Source organism: Rhineura floridana, chromosome 5 (assembly GCF_030035675.1).
Source record: "Rhineura floridana isolate rRhiFlo1 chromosome 5, rRhiFlo1.hap2, whole genome shotgun sequence".
Taxonomy (NCBI): domain Eukaryota; kingdom Metazoa; phylum Chordata; class Lepidosauria; order Squamata; family Rhineuridae; genus Rhineura; species Rhineura floridana.
The window spans coordinates 5,371,952-5,392,728 of NC_084484.1; the positions used below are offsets into that span (position 1 = coordinate 5,371,952).

Sequence of the window (20,777 nt, forward strand, 5' to 3'; positions counted from 1 at the left end):
TCATGAAGCTATTTCACGAATGGCTGGCCAGGTGCATATGAAAATATTTTTTCCAGCTGGATGCTTTTCACATGGTTTGAAGTAGTTTACCACCCATTGCTTGGGTCCATCATGCACTGCATTCTGTAGCAAGTAAAGCTAAACATCAGATGCATGCCTGATGCCAGTAACAAAATCCTTAGAGTAGACTAATGCAAGTGACACGTGTGAGAAGCCTCTTCTTACACAGCATACGTCACACGTCTTGCTGCTGTTGCTTTGTACTCCATTTAAGGACAAATTGGCTGCAGTGGCACTAAAATGGCTCGTTATCCTTAATGCCACCCAAACTGCTGCTGTTTAAGTTATGCTTCTTTGTTTGAAATAGGCAGAGGATCAAAACACTTATTTGGGGGTGGGGTTAAAAGCAAAAATTACACAATCAGAAACACCTAGTGTATAATGAGGAGCAGAGAAAACGAGCTCTGGAACAGTTTACAGAGTTTACAGAGTGCCATACAGATGTGCCACATGGCTTCCATACCAATATACAGGGAATCTTTTTTGGTTATTTTTTTCTGGTGCAGGGCGCGTCTGACTTCCATCTGCCTTCACTGTTTAAATTGTGCATATGCTTACCTTCAAACCCAGTGGTAGGAAGGAGGCTTGATGGTTCTCACAATGGTTAACCAATTAACCCTTTGCATAGCTCCTTTAGCTGCAAACAGGAAGAACCGGCCACCCCCATCCCGAGCTCAATTTTATTTTGTTTCCTGAGGGCTGAGAAGCAACTTTTGGCTGCTCTCCCCTGTTCTGCTAGCATTTTTATGTTGCTGCAAACAGTGCCTTCATTTTCTTCCCCCCCCCCACTTGTGTGCAAAAGCATAACACTGCTTAAACAAAGCTTTGTATTTCAACTGTATCCTACCGGGAAAAATGCAGATATTCGCACTTCCATGTTTTTTTTTTAAAGGAACTCACTGTAGTATGCTTGGTTGCTGAGCAACCAGAGGGAGTGGAAATGTTAAATTAGACAGCGTGGTCATTAGGAAACTGCATGATTGATCATTTCCCTCAGTGTGAATAGAAAACACCATGTTTGCAGCTGGCATTGAGCCCTTACTATGGAGATGCAAATAGAAAATGGTGGTAAAACCAGCATCTTTAATATGATGTGGATTAGCCTGTGGTTGTGGGAAAAGCTTTCGTTTTTATGGACAATTCTGACTTTTAATCACAGTGAATTTTCCGCCAGGGCTCTCCAATTGCAGTGATTTGGGAGAGGGGTTAAAAACTGCTTTTCTTTTACATGTGGATCTTTCGCCTGCGCAATACAATGGAGAGATCTCCATCATATCTCCATGTTGGGGGAGCAGAAACCCACCTCCACCAGTGGCTTTTGGGGTAAAAGGGTCCTTGCTGAGGAGTGACATTTTTTCCACTCATCTTTCCTGGGGATTTTCCCACTCTCCCCTTCTCCTGTGATTTATCTCTCCCAGGGATAAGAGGCTGTATCCCAAAAAGGTTGGGTGGGGCAGAAGTCTACCCCCAACCAATGACCCTTGAGATAAGAGAATCATTGCTGGATGGGGGGTGGCATTTCCTTCACTCCAGTCCTTTCTGATCCATGAACTTTTTCCACCATTTATTTCTATTGTACCCACCCTAAAATAGTAAAGTCTGTCCTGAATAGGTGCATCATTTGTTGCTTTAAGCGCTATTCAGAATGCTTAAATAGCACTAGTGTTACTCTGAAGCCCCATTAAAATAAATAGAGCTTATGTTAGTGATAAACTTGACATTGATTTCATTGGGAGTTAGCATAATTCACTCTCTTCATATCCAGTCCAATAATAATGAAGGATTCGGATTTCGGTAATAGGATCTCACAAATGGACAAAAACACTTTTGAACAAACTGCCATGTTAAAAATATTGGTATGAAGATGCACTTAATTTCAGAAACAATTTGACAGAATGTGTGTTTTTATTTCTTGTTCCGCATACATGCCTTTTTATGGAATTGTAGAACTGGAAGGGATGGCCTGCACATTGACTGAATTCATATTTATTCATCCCCACTTTAAAAATTACAAAAGAGGGACTTCCCAGGAGGATCCCTCCGCCTGTGCTGCCTCTGAGACGGGCTCCCGTCTTGGATGAAACTTATCCAGTTTTAAATTCAGTCAGAAGGGTTTTTTCTGACTGGGGATGATTTCTTCCGGATAAGGAAGAAGCGTGAGATCTGCCACATAGTTTTGTTTTGATTGTTGGAGCCTGGAATTCGTCAGAATTGTCTGTCTTCCAGCAGTTCAGACAGAGCGAGGATTTTATGCTAGCTCAGCTGGATAAGTGACCCGTTTTTTTTTAACGGACTAGCAGGCAAACCTCCTGTCTACATTTATCATTTTCTTATCTATATAGCTAAAGAGATTTGTCAAAGTAACAGCAATTAAGATAACCTAGATGAGGTAAGACTTTCCTTCTTTATTTACGGAACTAAGGGGGAAGAAAATATAAATAGCTTATCTTTTTTTTTTTATTGCAAAAAGCTGACATGGAAAATTGCGTTTTAAAGATTACAACGGATGAGAGCTTTCTTTTTTTTTTACAATAATTTTTATTCAAATTTTCATAAAACATACAAAACAAAATCATAAAACATTCAAAGACAAAAAACAAAACAAAACAAAAATGATTAAACAAAAAAATAAAATGTTGACTTCCCATTTGTCACAGATCAAATCAGTTATAGGTCTACAATATATAACAATCCTGTCTCTTAAATTATATTATAAAATCACTTTCCTCCAGTAGTTATCTTAATTAATCATCAAATCTCATAAACATTACTTTATTCTTTCCACAAAAAGTCAAAGAGAGGTTTCAATTCTTTAAGAAATATATCTATCAATTTTCCTCCAAATAAACATGTCGATTAATCCATCTCGTTAATAATAATAATAATCTTATTGTCATAACCGTAGTCCAAATAAACATTTCGATTAATCCATCTCATCAAAATCTGTTAGGTCCAATAATTTCAATAGCCATTATTCCATTATCCCTATTAATTCCATCTTCCATCTTCAGTAGTCCTGTTAAGTCCAGTAATTTCAGTGTCCAATCTTCCATTATCAGTATTCCATAATAATCTTGCTGTCATAGCCATAGTCATATAATAAGAGTCTGATGGGAATTTCCTCTATCCCAAATATTTTCTTGCCATCCATTCTGAATAAGTTGCTGAAATATTGTTGTAAAGTCATATCTCTGTTCTTCTTTTTTACAAAATGCACTGGCTCATCTCTTGAGAGTTTTCCCATTGTCACATGGCTGCAGTTAATTCCATAGATTTTCTCTATATCAAGCTCCATCACGTCATTCCAGTCCAGAAGATTATCCAAGCCATTGATAACTTTATCTCTAATATCTTCATTAATTTCTTCAGAGATAACGTTAAATTCCAAACAGTAGATTTTATTTCTAATATCCATAAACTCCAGATCTTTTTCCAATTCCACATTTGTTCCAATCTCCAGAGCTTGTATCTTCCCTTTATTTTTTCTTTTCTTCTCATCTCTGTTCTCATTCTCCTCTCTCACAGGATCCCCTATTTGTTTAAGCTCCTGCGTCATTTTGCTCAGTTCAATTTTCAGCTCCTTACTACCCTGTCGCAGGGTTTGTTTCGTTATCTCAATCTCATCCATTATTTTCTGAAACATAATTACTTCCAGATTCTCAGCCACTTTCTTGATTGCCATTTTTAAAACCACGAAAACAAAGCAAAACAAAAATAAAGAAGAACCACTTCTTATTTCAGCAACAATTGGGTTAATATTCCAGGCTTGATGACATCACAGTATAAACAGAGCAGCCTGCCTTATCTCTCTATGTTCAAGAATACAAAACAAATTTAGTTCCCAGCATCAAAACAGTTAGTGGCGTCGTGAAGAAGCAGATTCGTCAAAATAAAATAGACCAAAAAGAGAATAGTCCCAGACAATATAATGTTCCTCGGAATAGAAATCCCTCTTCTGTTTATATCTTTAGAATGCACTTCCAGGACAGCTTTTTGCAACAAAAACAGAGATAAGCTGTTATCAGACTTTTATTATATGACTATGACAGCAAGATTTTTGGGTGCGTAAAGATGGAAGATGGACCCAATATGGATAATGACAGAAGAGCGATTTGAAACTACTGGACTCAGTAGATTTGATGAGTTGGATTAATTGACATGTTTATTTAGAAAAAAAAATTGATTGACATATATCTCAAGGATTGGAAACTTCTCTTTGACTTTTTGTGGAATATTAAAATGATATGATGTTAATGAGATTTGAAACCAACTAAGATAACCGCTGGAGGAAGGTGATTTTATAATCTATTAAGAGATAGGTCTGTTATATATTATAGATTTATAGCTGAACTATGACAAATCGGAAATCAATATTTTTATATATATGTATTTTTTTTGTATTGTATTAGTTATTGATTTGTGTTTTCTTTTTGTATTATTTTGGTTTTGAAAATTAGAATAAAAATTAATTGAAAAAAAAAATTACAAAAGAGGAAATTTCATACCTCCATGAAGCAATTTGTTTCACAAATTTGTGCAAAGGCACAAGGGCAGTTTGACCCATTGCCTGCCATACCAATAGGCAAAACTGAGGTGACTTCCTCAGGTGCAGATGTCAGGGGCAGCAGCTCCACTACCAATAGTCTTGAGCCTCCTGATCATTATCATCCTCCCTGATTTAGCACTCTAGCGGCAAAGTTTGCTTGTTGCTGGCTCAAGCTGGTTATCTGCCTGACCTGATTGTCTTTCCCCAATGCATCACAGATGGTGCTGTTGGGAAAAGCCCCTGATCAAGTGTGCAGGCAGAGAGATAGCCAGCTCAGGCCACACACTCCATCAGATATGTCCATGCATTACTCTCTTTACAGGATGCATACTCCTTCTGCTGCTGCTGCTATATTTGTTTGAGTGGGAAATGAGTAGGAGCCAGGAGACGTGGTGAGCAGTGAGGTGATGGAGGATAGAGCTCTGTGTACTACATGGCCTGCCCTGCAATCCCTAATTTGCTATCCTCCTAGCTAGTGAAAAATTTAACTGCCAGTCTCACTGGACATGGAAGGGGAATTGTGTCATTCACCTCAGTCTGAAAAGTATTTCGGCCCAGCCTTAATGTAATTCCTTGTGTTTGCGGGAGCCTGAAACCCCTTCCTGGTTTTTGTCATGTGACTGGTGCAGTTGTAAATAGAACAGCATCTCATTTCTCTTATTTTCTCTGGGGAAAATGCACGAGTGACCCCCTGTACACCTTATGAGTTCATGACTTGGGTTACTCTTTAATACGTGTACTCTACAACAATCTTTTCCTATGATGGCTTTGTTTTCTTTTGGTCACTGTTGCTGACATGATGGTCCTTCTTAGGCATTTCCCTATCTCCAGATATCTGTGCCTGCTTTCTTTTCTGTGTTTGTCTCTATAAATGCAGTAATATGAAATGTGCAGAGGGCTTCATATTCAACAGTTTTTGTAAGTTCTTTTACTGCCCATGATTAAGGAACTATCTGATCTCTCTCTACAAAACAAGAATTCTCCCCCAGCAGAACTTCTAATCAAGGCATGTGTTTCCCATCCAACATAGTTAGGTGCAGAGGAGTTGGAAGGACAGCACCAATACTCACGCTTTCTAGTATATCAATGGTTTCAGCAGAATTGTTATTTTTAAAGACACAATTCACTATCTCCTGCCTTGAAAGTCAGTTGGTGGAAAGGCAGGATACACATACTGTATATGTGTGTGTGTATGTGATTATAACACAGACACACACACACAGCGTTATCACTCCCAATCTGCTAAATTCTCCAAGCCTAGTTTCCTGCCACTTGGACCCAGAGATAAAATACATTAAGACTGAAGTAATTCTTCTTTTCTCCTCTGGAGGCAACCACAGATTCTATGAAATCTCAAAAACACATCTACACAACTTACCACCCAACGAACTGAATGCAGCCCACAAGCTGTATATGGCAGCCAATCAAAAATTCAGCCAACCTGCTTCCCTGGGGTTGCAAAAACATTGGCAGGCCACAATTTATGGGTGGTTAGTTGCCTGCCTTTATCTTGGTGGGTCACAAGCTGTGCATGCCTGTTCAGAAGTGTGATTAGGAGTGTTCATATGAGCACCCGTCATGCATTGACTGGTGGGAAAGGGGAGCACCCAGCTGCCCACACTCACAGTGGCCATTCCTCCCAGTGGTTGGGCATTCAGTCCCTGTGTGAAAAGACCGTATGCATATGCTGACTCCTGCACAAGGGAGGATCCTGGCCCAAGTAGCAGAGGATCTGCTCTTGCATGACTCTCTGTGTGTACATTTTTCTACCAAAATTGCTTCTGATACTGTTAGTTCCACTCTGTAAATTGCCTTCATGGAGGTGATTGCCATTTAGGGACTTAAATCCCCCCCCCCCCGGACAGCCTGTTTGTCGAGGAACCCTGACTGGTGAGGCTGACAGTGATGGCATTGGCTGCTGGTTGTTTGTCATCTTAGCTGATTATTAACACTGAATTCCACTACTCAACAGTGATATTATCTCAGCAATATTTGGAACAATCCTCTACAGTATATTAGTGATAATGCGCTCTTGACGGTACTTCAAAGGAAGCCACTGCAACACACTTAACAGCAAAAAAGATTCCCTTCTCTAGGTTGTTGGTTTTTTTTCATTTTCTAGGGGAGCTCTGTTTTTTCAGAGAAAACTTCATGCCCCCCTCCCCGAAATGTCATCTTTCACTTGAAAAAATTAGCACAATCCAGCTTATTAGCCCTTCAAATGATCCAGGGCTTCACCTTGGCCTGCAAAGCAGCTTCTGTGGCAAAATCCTCTTGGAGCAGAAGTTGCCAACCTTTTAGGGCTGATGAACACGTCTGCAAACTCAATAAACTATTGTGGGCAGCCTGCACACATGCCACACAACCAAGCTTAAACCACATCCTATTCCATTTGTTAGAAGAAAAGCTGTTGCGGGTGGGGGACTAAGGAGCATCATCATCTCTTTTTTCACCATGCCATAACAAGGAGAGATGTCCCAGGCGGAAGGGTGGTGACCTCCACATTTCCCTTGCAGACTGTCCAGAAGACATTGTGGGCACCCCAGAAGGGAGGCACAGGGGCATGGTCAGATATAAGGCAGATGTGTGATCACACACCAGCTGCGGATAAAGAGAAGGCTTATGTAGTCAAGGAAATCAGCCCGTAACAATACATTTTGGAGTTGAACACAAGAAGACCTCAAGAGGAAAGGCATTACTGGGTTGACTGGGAAAAGGGGAAGTCAGAGGATGCTGGAGAGAAACAAAGACTGATGTGAGACTGGGGAGGGAATCAGTGGGCAAGGACATGGACCTAGCAGTATTTGAAAGCAAAGGGTGGGGTCTCCATTAAGGAGGTCTGGGCAGGACAGTCAGTGGTGACCTTAAACTTACAAAAACTTGAAAGAACTGTAGGAGGATCCAATGATGAGAAGGACCTTATTTATTGATTGTTTTGATTTATATCCCGCCCTTCCTCCCAGTAGGAGCCTTTCAACCTTATTTATGTATACCAGGGGCTGGAGGTCCACCAAACAAACCCAAAGGATAGGAAACCTTCTGGAGTTCTGAGGATCTTCTTAAGGGAACTTACAACACTATTGGCCAAAATAGAATGCTTCTTTCAAACCTAATTTTGGAGAGGGAGGGGCAGAGAGAGTGGACACTAAGGCACCAGGGTAAACTCTTGGGGGAACATTGCATCTACAGATGCCACATTGGCAACCCCTGTCTTGGAGTCTGCCCCATTGTCATTTAGGTGTCATCGCCATATTGATAGTTACCGAGATCTGTAAATATTGGAGGCAGTCCATCTATTCTTTTCCATCTGGATAGTTTGCTTTTTGCTGAAGCTATATATGTATTCACTAATAGGCAAAAAACCTTGCGGTTTAAGAATGTACCTATAGCCCACAGCTATTTCTATCAAACTTTAAAAAGCAGGGAAATTGGGCAGCTATAGTGAATGCACCAGGGGAGCAGGAGACCTGAACTCCTCTCTGAGATATTGTACTGCCCTACAAATTGGTCAAAATGCAAACACCATTTGGGTTGGTCTTTCACAGTCCAATCCACTTCCTGTGTAGCTTGGAAGAATTTGGTAACATGTGCCTCTGAGTTCAGGTCTCTTGCTCCCCTGGTGCATTCACTATAGCTGCCCAATTTCCCTGCTTTTTAAAGTTTGATAGAATAGCTGTGGGCTATAGTTATGTTCTTAAACTGCAAGGTTTTTTGCCTATTAGTGAATTTCCCTGCTTTTTAATCCGGGAGGTAAGAAATGGGATCCTGTCCAAGTTTGCTGAGAATGGATGGATCATTTGCATGCTTATTGAGTTCAATGGGATTTACTCCCCTGCAATCATGCTTAGGACAGGTGAAACTGACCACACAGGATGGGGAGAAGGAGGAGGAGGAGGGAGGGGAGGAAATGCAGAGGGGAGGACTGGGAGGGGAGGAGGCAGGATGGAGAGGGGAGGAGAAGGCCAGGTTTGATCATTTGCATGTTTATTAAATTCAGTGCAATTTACTCCCGTGCAATTATGCTTAGGATAGGTAAAACTGACCGGGGGGGAGGGAGGGGGGGAGGAAGGGAGAGGAGAGGAGAGGGGAAAAGCAGGTCTGATCATTTGCATGCTTATTTTCAATGGGATTTTAGGATAGTAAACACTGACCATGGGGAAGGAGGAGGTGGAGTGGGAAGGAGCGTATTGGAGGGGGGCAAAGGAAGGTGGAGGGGAGGGCAGGTTTGATCATTTGCATGCTTATAGAGTTCAATGGTATTTACTTCCGTGCAATCATGTTTAAGATAGGTAAAACTGACCATGGGGAGGAGGAAGGGGAGGAGGGGGAAGGGGAAGGAGAAAAAGGGGATTGGAAGGGGATGGGGAGTGAGGGGCAAAGGAAGGGGGAGGGAAGGGGCAAGGGGAGGGGATAGGAGGAAGGAGAAGGGAGGGTGGGTTTGACCATTTGCATATTTTTTTAGTTCAGTGGGATTTATTTCTATGCAATCATGTTTGAAAATGAAAATGGACTGCCTTCAAGTCAATCCCCACCTATTGCAACCCTTTGAATAGGGTTTTCATGGTAAACGGTATTCAGAGGTGATTTCATCATTGCCTTCCTCTGAGGCTAAGAGGCAGTGACTGGCCCAAGGTCACCCAGTCAGCTTCATGGCTGTGTGGGGATTCGAACCCTGGTCTTCCAGGTCGTAGTCCAACACTGACTCAGGGAAGGGGCAGGGAGTGGGAGGGGAGGAGATTGGGTGGGTGGGCACTGGGCAGAGGGGAAGCCCCTTTCCTTTCCAAAAGGAAAACATTGTAAACAGAATCATTTTTTTCAGCCTTTCCCCCACCTTTTTATTCTACAGCAGACACATGTAGCCTCCCACCCAAATTTAAACCAAAGCTGTCCCTGGCCACAACCACACCAGGCCTTTATTTCACTTTGGACAGTCATGGCGTCTCTCAAAGAATCCTGGGAAGTGTAGTTAGTGAAGGGTGCTGAGAGTTGCTAGGAGACGCCCTGTTCCCCTCACAGACCTTCAAGCAGAGTGGCTGACTGTTAAACCATTCTGTCAGGGGAATAGGAGTCTGCTCTCAGCACCCTTTCACAAACTACACTTCCCAGGATTCTTTGAGGGAAGCCATGACTGTCTCAAGTGAAATCAAGTCTGGTGTGGGTGTGGCCCTCTGATTAGCCAAACCCAGCAGCTGTGAGGCTTTTAGAACACTGACAGTTGGTCCTTACTGAGCATGCTCCGCGCTATCATTGGGTCTCAGCCAAAATTTATTAAATTAATTAAAAATCAGCCAGGCATTTTTTTTTAACTTTTAAACTGCAGTAGATGAAGGTCAGAGTATGGGGCAAGGTCAGTATTAGGATTACAGGTACTCTGTGAACATGGCTGATTTTTAATGAATTTCAACAGATTATGAGAACAGAGAAAAAAGTCCAAAAGGGCTCTGAGTTTTTCTCTCTCTTTTTACACTTTGAACTGTCTATTCTCTCTGACTGTTTTGTGTATCGCCGAGAAAATTGACAGGGTTGTTAAGCAAGCGTTTCTGAGTTCAGAACGATAAGTTTTGTAAGGTTTTGTTTTGAAATGGGCTTATGGAAAGCATCAGAATGGCATGGGGGGTATTTTCCATTTAACATTGCGGAATGTGAAAAATCCCCGCTGACTATAGTATACAGCCACTCTCGTGGCTGTATAATCATTGCACAAGAAGCAGTGATTTTAACTACAAAATTGTGGATTATTCACAGTCTCATCTGTATTGTTTTCCTGCTGTAAGAGGAATGAATGAGATAGATGTGATAAGCTCTTACCATTACATTTTATTTTATTTGTCTTGATTCTGAAATCATCTATTGTAAGTGTCAAATCTTAGCTAAATTTGTTAGGGATTTGGCACATCCTAAACTGTCTATTGTACGATCTTGACCTCTGCAAGAAAGATAAAGAAAAATCAAAGTTGACCCCCCCTTTTTTTTTTACAGTTGGGAATATAGAGCTTCTGCAAACACATCAATAATTTATAATTGTCTTGCCTGTAGTTATAAATTAAAGTAATTACCTTTTTTATAGAGATGAAAAATTCCAGCAATACCTATTGAAATGGATGAATTCTACACAACCACCTGTTTTATTTAGTTTTGTTTGCTAACTTTATAGGAAATCAATGTGTTGACGGTACCACTGGTCAACCAAGACAAAGAAAAAAATTCTGAGAAGCGAAGCCAGCCACTAAAATCAGAGAAAGAGGCACTGTTGATCGGTAAGGTGACCTGTGCTCCAGTTCCAAATCATAACATTTTTCTGCAGCAAACAAGTGACAGTTATTTAAGAATAAGCAGCTTTGAAACTATATTATATTTTAGTGTGTGAGAGACGAAGAATGTGGTCACTTTTGATGACATTCGATACCATAGGAAATTAAAACATTCATGTAGCAATAACCATGGACAACCAGGTCAATAGAAATTGTGAAATCAGTGGAAGGATTGCAGGTGTGTCATAACTGTTGTTGTTATGTGCCTTCAAGTTGACTACAACTTATGGCAACCCTATGAATCAGCGATCTCCAACAGCATCTGTCGTGAACCACCCTGTTCAGATCTTGTAAGTTCAGGTCTGTGGCTTCATTTATGGAATCAATCCATCTCTTGTTTGGCCTTCCTCTTTTTCTACTCCCTTTCTTTTGCCAGCATTATTGTCTTTTCTAGTGAATCATGTCTTCTCATTATGTGTCCAAAATATGATAACCTCAGTTTCATTATTTTAGCTTCTAATTATAGTTGTGGTTTAATTTGTTCTAACACCCAATTATTGGTCTTTTTTGCAGTCCATGGTATGCACAAAGCTCTCCTCCAACACCACATTTCAAATGAGTTGATTTTTCTCTTATCCACTTTTTTCACTGTCCAACTTTCACATCCATACATAGAGATCGGGAATACCATGGTCTGAATGATCCTGGCTTTAGTGTTCAGTGATACATCTTTGTATTTGAGGACCTTTTCTAGTTCTCTCACAGCTGCCCTCCCCAGTCCTAGCCTTCTTCTGATTTCTTGACTGTTGTCTCCATTTTGGTTAATGACTGTGCCGAGGTATTGATAATCCTTGACAAGTTCAATGTCCTCATTAACTTTAAAGTTACATAAATCTTCTGTTGTCATTACTTTAGTCTTTTTGACGTTCAGCAGTAGTCCTGCTTTTGTGCTTTCCTCTTTAACTTTCATCAGCATTTGTTTCAAATCATTACTGGTTTCTGCTAGTAGTATGGTATCGTCTGCATATCTTAAATTATTGATATTTCTCCCTCCAATTTTCACACCTCCTTCATCTTGGTCCAATCCCACTTTTTGTATGATATGTTCTGCGTATAGATTAAATAAATAGGGTGATAAAATACACCCCTGTCTCACACCCTTTCCGATGGGGAACCAATCGGTTTCTCCATATTCTGTCCTTACAGTAGCCTCTTGTGCAGAGTATAGGTTGCGCATCAGCACAATCAGATGCTGTGGCACCCCCATTTTTTTTAAAGCATTCCATAGCTTTTCATGATCTACACATTCAAAGGCTTTGCTGTAATCTATAAAGCACAGGGTGATTTCCTTCTTAAATTCCTTGGTCCGTTCCATAACGTATGTTTGTGATATGATCTCTGGTACCCCTTCTCTTTCTAAATCCAGCTTGGACATCTGGCATTTCTCGCTCCAGGTATGGTAAGAGCCTTTGTCATAGAATCTTGAGCATTACTTTACTTGCACGAGATATTAAGGCAATAGTTCGATAATTACTGCATTCCCTGGGAACCCCTTTCTTTGGAATTGGGATGTATATTGAAGGCTTCCTGTCTGTAGGCCATTGTTCAGTTTTCCATATTTCTTGACAAATTGTTCTCAAAATTTGGACAGATTCCATCTCAGTAGCTTGTAGCAACTCTACTGGTATGCCATCTGTTCCTGGTGATTTGTTTCTTCCGAGTATTTTAAGAGCAGCTTTCACCTCACATTCTAAAATTTCTTGTTCTTCATCATACGGTTCCTCCGTGAATGAATCTGTCATCCTGTCATCTCTTTTATAGAGTTCTTCAGTGTATTGCTTCCATCTTCATTTTATTTCATCTCGGTCAGTCAGTGTGTTCCCCTGTTGATTATTCAACATCCCTACTCTTGGTTTAAATTTCCCTTTCATTTCTCTAATCTTTTGGAATAGGGCTCTTGTTCTTCCCATTTTGTTGTTCTCTTCTATTTCTATACAATAACTATTATAATAGTTTTCTTTGTCCCTACGTACTAGTCGTTGTATAGTTGCATTTAGGGTTCTGACCATGTTTCTATCTCCTTTTGCTTTTGCTTTCCTTCTCTCTTTAACCATTTTAAGAGTTTCTTCAGTCATCCATTGAGGTCTTTCTCTCTTTTTAACAAGAGGTATTGTCTTTTTGCATTCTTCCCTGATCATGAGTCTGACTTCATTCCATAGTTCTTCTGGTTCTCTGTCAACTAAGTTTAAAGCCTCAAACCTGTTCCTTATTTGATCTTTATATTCTTCTGGGATGTTATTTAAATTGTATTTTGGTATTATGATTGCTTTGTTGTTCTTCTTTAGCTTTACTCTGATTTTGATACGACCAGTTCATGATCTGTACCGCAGTCTGCTCCTGGTCTTGTTTTTGCAGAAAGTATGGAACTTCTCCATTTTCTGCTACCAACTATATAATCAATTTGATTCCTATATTGACCATTTGGTGATGTCCACGTGTACAGTCATCTTTTCAGTTGCTCAAAAAATGTGTTTGCCAGAAACAAATTACTGGCTTCTCAGAATTCAGTAAGTCTTTCTCCTGCTTCGTTTCTCTCTCCTAATCCCCATTTCCCCACAATTCCTAGTTCTTCTCTGTTCCCTACTTTTGCATTCCAGTCCCCCATGATTATCAGCACATCTTGTTTTGGTGTGTGATCAATTTCTTCCTGTACTTCTGTGTAAAATCTCTCCAATGCCGTTGGAGCGTAGACTTGGATGATGGTTATGTTAATAGGTTTCCCGTTAAATCTCATTGATATCACTCACTCAGACTTTGTGTTGTAGCTCCTAATTGCTTTTGCTACATCACTACTCACTATTAAAGCAACCCCATTTCTTCTTAATTTCTCATTTCCTGCATAAAATATTTTGCACTTGCCTGATGGAAAATGTCCCATTCCCGTCCATTTTAATTCACTCTCACCAAGTATTGTAATGTTGATACGTTCCATTTCTTGCTTGACAATTTCTAACTTTTCCTGGTTCATGCTTCTTCCATTCCATGTTCCTATTGTGCGCGTCATACAACTCCGAACTCTCCTTTCACATCTGTGCGCATCAGCCTCTGGGCTTCCTTTCGGCTTTGACCCAGCTGCGTCATTAGTCACAGCACTACTCGTACTTGTCCTTTGTTCTTCCCCAGTAGCTCGTTGAATGCGTTCTGACCTGGGGGTCTCATCTTCCAGCACTATCTTGTGTTGCATTTTGGATACTTTGTTCATAATGTTTTCATGGTAAGAGATATTCAGAGGTGGTTTACCATTGCCTTCCTCTGAGTTTGGATGCATCTTAGTCTGGTGTCTCAGCTTTGACCATTCCTCCTTGGGTGCCCTTGCTAGGAGTCTAGCCTCTTGATCTAGACTCCTGGTGGCATTGCTCCCAGCTGTCATAATAGTTTGCTTCTAATACCTGCTTCATCCATTGCTTTAGGATACCCCCATCCACACAAGAGCACCATTTCAGGTTCTGGTGGGAACTGGGCAAAGAGGTTTAGTAGAGATGTGCACAGCCCCCCTGATCCAATTAAGTGATCTGGATTGAGCCCAGCCTGAGACAATCTGGATCCAGACTGAATGCAGATCTGGATGATGATCTGAAAACACAAATCTCCAGATCTTGCATTTGGAAACCAAAATGACCATAACTTTTTTCATTTTTAAAAAATAGCTGCATGTGATTTGGAGACATGGTAGTCCTTGCAAATCAATCAATCAATCATTTATTATTACGATCGATGACCAGCACTATAAAATATTAAAACAATAAAATGATAAAACATATCAATATTATACAGAGAAGGAAACAAATAGCAGCAGCCTGAGATAATATGGCACTAATGAATAAATGCTGGGCAACACTATCTCTGAGAGTTCTCCCTCCCCCTCTTCACCCAGCTCTGAGAAAGTGATCTCCTCCTCATCCTCTGAAGTGCTAAGGTCCCAATCCTGCATCCTGACACACTGTCATGGAAATAACCAGCAATCCTTCTGCAGTTCTCATGGCCGTGGATGGTGGAAATGGAAGAAAGAGTAGCATTCTTGTTGCCCATCCTTGATGATCAGGTGGACTTTGGGGATGATGCCTCAAATCCACCCTCATGCCACACCTTGACCATATCCACTCCTCCATCTGTCACCATGTAACCGCAGGTAAGCAGGTGCCTGGCCAGCCACCCCTCCACCATGCACTTCATGGCTGCTGTGTGGGACTAGTCCATTACTTCAGCGTGAAGGGGAGACCACCAATACCCTTCCTTTCTAGTCCTTGAAGTGCTGGCCACTTCTATCTACCCTCCAGTGAGCTGTCAGAGACCTGTAAGCCTGTACTCCATCCTGGCTGCTCAATGTATCTGATGTGAAGTGCATCATCTGCATCTCTGCCGTGTGCAGATAGTTACTTTTCCTCTGCATGTACAGGGAGGGCACCATCCTCCTGCTTAAGGTGGTGTGAGACAGCAGTGTGTCTTGTGGGACCACTAAAGCCATCAGCCTCTTGAAGCCTACGTTCTTCACAAGGTTGAATGGCTAGTTGTGCAACACCAATGCATTTGGTAATCTGGCCTGGTGTTGGAAACTGCCATCTTGTGGCCCCCACCCCATGTCCTCCATTATGGCCTGCCTAAGCCTCTTAGGGATGGGGGACTGAGTATACCGGTTTCCTGCCATTACTGCCTAAATGCTGGGGCTTGGCAGCATCTATCCCAAGCAAGATGGACCTGTGCTGCCTCTTCAGGTGCAGGAGCAGGCTGTTAGTGCTAGAATCTTACAGTGCTGGTACAGTGCTGGCAGTGCTGGGGTCCACTCCCACCTCAAAGTGGTCCCAGACAATGCTCTGCCACCAGTGGTGAATTATCAGACTTGCTACTGTCTTCAGTCTGGCAGGTCACCACAGGAGAACTGGGGGCATCAGAGGAGGTATCAGATGGCACCAGTGGAGGGTGTGCTGTCTGCTGCTGGTTCTGCTTCTGATGCTCTCCAGTGCCATGGTGACTTGCACTGCTGCCTAGGGGAGAGCAGCCTAAGAGTTCCTCCTCCTTGACCAAGCTCATGACATCAGATGCCTCCTCCTTGTTATACATATGCAGAGTAACTCAGCATTCTGAGCTGTGCGTGCCAGTGTGTGTATTTACCTAAGAAGCAGGCTTTTACCCTGCCTTGAGATCACTGAGACTTAAGACTTAGGGCTCATCCAGACGACTGCAAAATGTGTGACACGCCTGCTATGTGTGTTCATTATTTTTCGGTCGTCCAAATGCCGTCTCGCGCTGTTATGCATTTTCGTGGGTTAAATCCGCTCCTTGCAATACCGGCAAAAATGCGATTTGCTGTTTAAAATCGGGAATCATCCGCTGTGCCTTCAGGAGTTAGGATGCAATACCGCGGACATTACAGCTGATGGGCGGTTCTTGGGCGTTTCCCCTTGCCCCTTCTCATTCCAGCCAATCACGTATCTGCACTTTTGCGCATGTGCGAGAATAAGCCCTGGAAAATTGAACCAATCATTGCAATGGTGGGGTGTTGGGGGGGGTCTGCAAGTACTGCGCAGATGCATTTTATTTTTTGCCAGCCTACAAACTGGGTGGCTGCTCTGGGTGAGATCTGCAATGCACAGCAAGCGAGAAAGGGGGGTGGTCGGTTTCAGCCTGCCTCTGGAAAGCTTTGTCAATTTCATTCTACTTGCTGGGTTTTTTGCTTCAAATCAGAAAAGCAGACATTTGTTTAAGTGTAATATCGCAAATGCAAACAAGAAAAGGGCTTCTGGTCGGTTTCAAGCCTGCTCCAGAAAGCTTTGTCAATTTCATTCTCGTGGGAAGGAAGGGGAGAAGGAGGGGGGGTGACACATTTCTTGCTTATTTGGAGAAATAAGTGCAATTGCCAGCGTGTGTATCTCCTTAAATATCAATAAAGGCAGAAAAGCATACATTCATTTAAGCATAATATTGCAAATACAAACAAGGCAGGCATGAAACCGAACAGCAGCCTTTCCTTCCGAGGCGAGAACTCCTTTACAGCCATATTGTGCTTTGTTGCAAAGGGGGAGAGGAGCATACGTCATGTTTTTGCTGACCAATTAGTTGATAGGGGGAGGTTTTAGAGGCGGAGCTTGGAAAAAGTGAAAAGAATGTAGGGGTCTTACCACTGCGTGTGCGGGTGCAAAAAAGCATTTTTTTAATTGGGAAAGAGCGAACTAAAAGGCAAAGTGAGGACTATCAGATGACAAACCGAATGTGGAAACGGTGGATTATCCCGCTCCGTTTGGATAAGCCCTTAGTAAAATAAGAGAAAGCTACTTAATTTATAGAAATACCTAGTAGATAGGAAAGGCGTACCTAGTTCTAACTAACTAAGTTGGAAGCGCAATGCCCAGGCTTGCGAATTGCCCTCAGAACAAAGACAGAGATGCCCCCTGTCTCCACGGACAGTCGAAGAAGAAGACAAAGGAAGGAGGGGCAGGTCAGCTTCCCTGAGCATATCTGTTTACAGTGGAAGGAAGTTAGGTAGAAAAGAGCACAGATAAAGGTAGGCAAGCCTGGCCAGCTGGAGGACCCTCACTCTATCTTCCTTCTGAAATACAAGGAAAAGAACCAAACAGGTGTTACTCTTGCCCCACTTCCAACACTCCCCAGGGATGCTGATGATATCCAGCACTGGGCTGGGCTCCTTCTTCCCCATTCCCAGCAAAGAAGCTACCACTGACAGGCTGCTGCTAGTGTCAGTACCTGCCTGCTACCTCCTTTGAAAATAGCTCCCTGTCAGTTGGTGGAGGCAGGACGGACTCGCCTGATGAACAAGTCTGGCCAGCGGTGCTTCTATTGCCACCACCAGCACCTCTGCTGACACCGTGGCTGCGACTTTGTCACTCTTATTTTGTGCTGCTGCTGTGTGTGTGTGTAGTGCTGGAGGTACACCCACAAAAGTAAGGATTTGTTAGGGAAGGATTAGGAAAGAGATGGATTAAAACAACAAATTGGATTGAAAACAGGACCAAACACTGCCTAAAACACAGACTGATAGACAAGAAACCAATGTAGGTATGTAGGTATTTATATACTTACTTACTATAAGCACAAGGATGAGAAAGGAGGAAAGGACTGGGGGGGAAATAATGCTGACTGGGTGGGGTGGGCTGTCAGTAGGGTAAGGACTGGAAGACTTGTTAAAAAATAAACTAACCACCAGAAATAAAAAGAAAGTCTATTGGAAAGACTTCCAATGTACACATACAAGAGAAGAAATACAGCTAAGCCTATAAAAAAATAGGGCCAAAATTGGGAGGGGGGGCGGCATCACCTAATAACTAAGATAAGAAGACACAGATAACAACAACAACTAATAATAATAATAATAACAATAACAACAATAATAATGAGGAGGAGGAGGATGGCACTGATTGACTGGAAAATAAAATGATGAACCTCGAGGACAATCTCTTGGATTTTAGCGGAGGTGGTTTTTAGGGATGGACTCTTTCCTCCATTAAAGCATAGATAAAGTAGCATTTAAGGGACTTAATGATGGCTAAGTGAAATTGACCAAGAGTTAGTGAATGTGCAGATGCTGGTAGGGTCAGACAGCTTAGCATTCAACTGTTATTTTCTGAGGAGGAAGCCCCATTCTTCTGTTTCTTGAGCCATTTTCCTTTACTCAGACTCTAAGGTTGGTCATCTTCATCCTGGGGGTCATCATGATCTTGAGACTCCAAATTCAATTACGACAGCAATTTCTCACTTGGTTATCAACTGCCATGTGTGTCAGTTTCAATGGAAATCCCCAGTGACTGGATTTCTCTATCTCTCAGAGCCACAGTAAATAGCCTAAAGGCTCTGCTACGTTTAAGGATTTCAGAGCAGAGATCTTGAAAAGATCAAATCTCCATATTTGAGTTCTCTCATGTTGTGCAGTGCTCAGTAGGCCTGGTCCTTAGCTTGGTATCTTTCAAACCTAGTAATGATATCTCTAGGCTTGTCATCATTGTGCTGTCTTGGCCCTGCCACCCGGTGAGCTCTGACAAAATCTTCAGCCAATGGGGTGCTGCCTAGCTTCAACTCATTTATCCATTGCTACAGGAAACAGGGCATGTTTACCCCCTTCTCTTTTTTCGGGATCCCACACAGACGTAAATTCTTCTTCCATTCCTCCAGCCAGAGCATGGGATCCATGACCACCATCTTTATCTGCTTAACTTTATTCTGGGTTGCTAGGCTGATGTTCAAAGCAATGTTGGCAGTTTTGCTGTCTTAGGTAGTTGAGATAATACTATGTCCAATTTCTCTTCAAAAGGATGAGTGCTGCTGTCCAATCTGCTGTAAGAGCCTCAGGCAATTTTACCACACAGACATACATTTGCAACCTTCAAACATAACGCTAGTCAATTTCCTGCCTTTTGGTGATTTAGAGCCACCCACCACCATTTTGACAGCTTCAGTCTCCCCCTCTGACAGATCCAAAGAACCTGATTTCTTCATCCCCATCAAGCCTAGGGATTTTTTCTTTTTCCAGGGCATTGCTCTGTACATCACCTACTCACATGTAACATGATTAAGCACAAAGAAGAGAAAAACCCCTGATCCATCATGCATTTAGTCCCACGAATGCCAGAGACTCAGCACGTAGCTGCTATTACACTTGCAGGCAAGTAACATGCAGCCTTTTGAGGAATAACCACATGCCCTGAAATGGAGGATGGGGCCTTAATGGCATCACAGCTCCAGTTGTGATTTCTACACCTGAATGAATTTGCAAACATCAGCACAGATTATGCTGCTTAGCAAGCGCATGAACTGCAATTCCAGCATTTAGGGTCTGCTATCCTTTCACATATATTCCAAGGTATAGCAATTATTTGCAGGCGATATATACTGGGAAGTGGGGATTTGCTCAGTGTATTTACAGCTGAACTAGCAACCACATCCAGCACATTTCTGCCATCACTATAGTGTAAGAATTTGTATATGAGGCTCTCTGTATCGTATCTGGAAGTGTAAGAGTCTCTAGGTGACATTAATGAAATTTGAAATGCAACTTGCCTGATGAATTCATATGTATGTAATTTGTGGGCTGAACCTGCTGTGGAACGTCACTTGTCCCACTTTGGTCAGACATGCAACCTGCTCTCAAGCACTGAGCTCAGGGGAAACCAGTTAAAGGGCAGTGCACAGAGCTGAGTGACAACTGTGAACCCATCACCTTCTCAGAGCAGTTTTCCAAGTTAAATTTTTTTTTAAAGCAACGAAAGAAACTGTACACTTGCAAGGAGCATTGGGGGGGGGGAAGAGATTGGAAGCAAGTGCATGTGTCATTTGAAGCCAACATAGGGATGAGGGAGAAATTTGATTTAGTTCACATTTCAAAGCAAACCTACCTACTATGCAGTTTCTGAAACAATACACAAACAAAAACTTAGCCATCCTTCCACTACCTACCTTATTTTTTGCACTTGTATCCTGACCTCCTTCTGAGGACCTTTTGGTTTACAATCTGTTATCCTATTATATTCATACCATAAATCTGTTGAGTAGGTACACTTCGGAGGTAATGACTGGACCAAGGCCACCCAGTGAGCCTTGAGTATGGATCAAACCCTCAGATTTGAGGGTTATCAGTGATACACAAAGTTTCTTTGTGTGGAGAACCCTTTATGATTTGTTTTTGAACTGCGTCATTTTGGTCCAGTTTAAGACCTTTTTCCTTATGAACCTTTGTGAAAGTGCCATTAGTTATGTACAAATAACGGAAAACAATAGTTTTGAAAGGCATACTGTCCAGGTAAGCCACAGGGCATAAAAGAGGCGTTATGGGGGCCCTAAATTAGGGGTCCACTTATCTTTCCTCATGTACTGTGGGGAAACAACATCAATTTTGAGCTGAAAAATGACAGCAG

The 20,777-nt window shown here is 42.0% G+C and overlaps 1 protein-coding gene across 11 annotated transcripts in view; it reads left to right on the plus strand.

The window, feature by feature from the left end:
• Positions 1–20,777, plus strand: part of ENOX1 (ecto-NOX disulfide-thiol exchanger 1) — a 611,398-nt gene that overhangs the window by 584,758 nt on the left and 5,863 nt on the right. For 10 of the 11 annotated variants that reach the window (XM_061629891.1, XM_061629898.1, XM_061629899.1 and 7 more), the window contains one exon: positions 10,761–10,863. The exons of the other annotated variant lie outside the window; for it this stretch is intronic. In XM_061629891.1, coding sequence (XP_061485875.1) covers positions 10,761–10,863 — 103 coding nt within the window. The remainder of the gene's footprint in view (positions 1–10,760; positions 10,864–20,777) is intronic. 11 annotated transcript variants of the gene reach the window in all.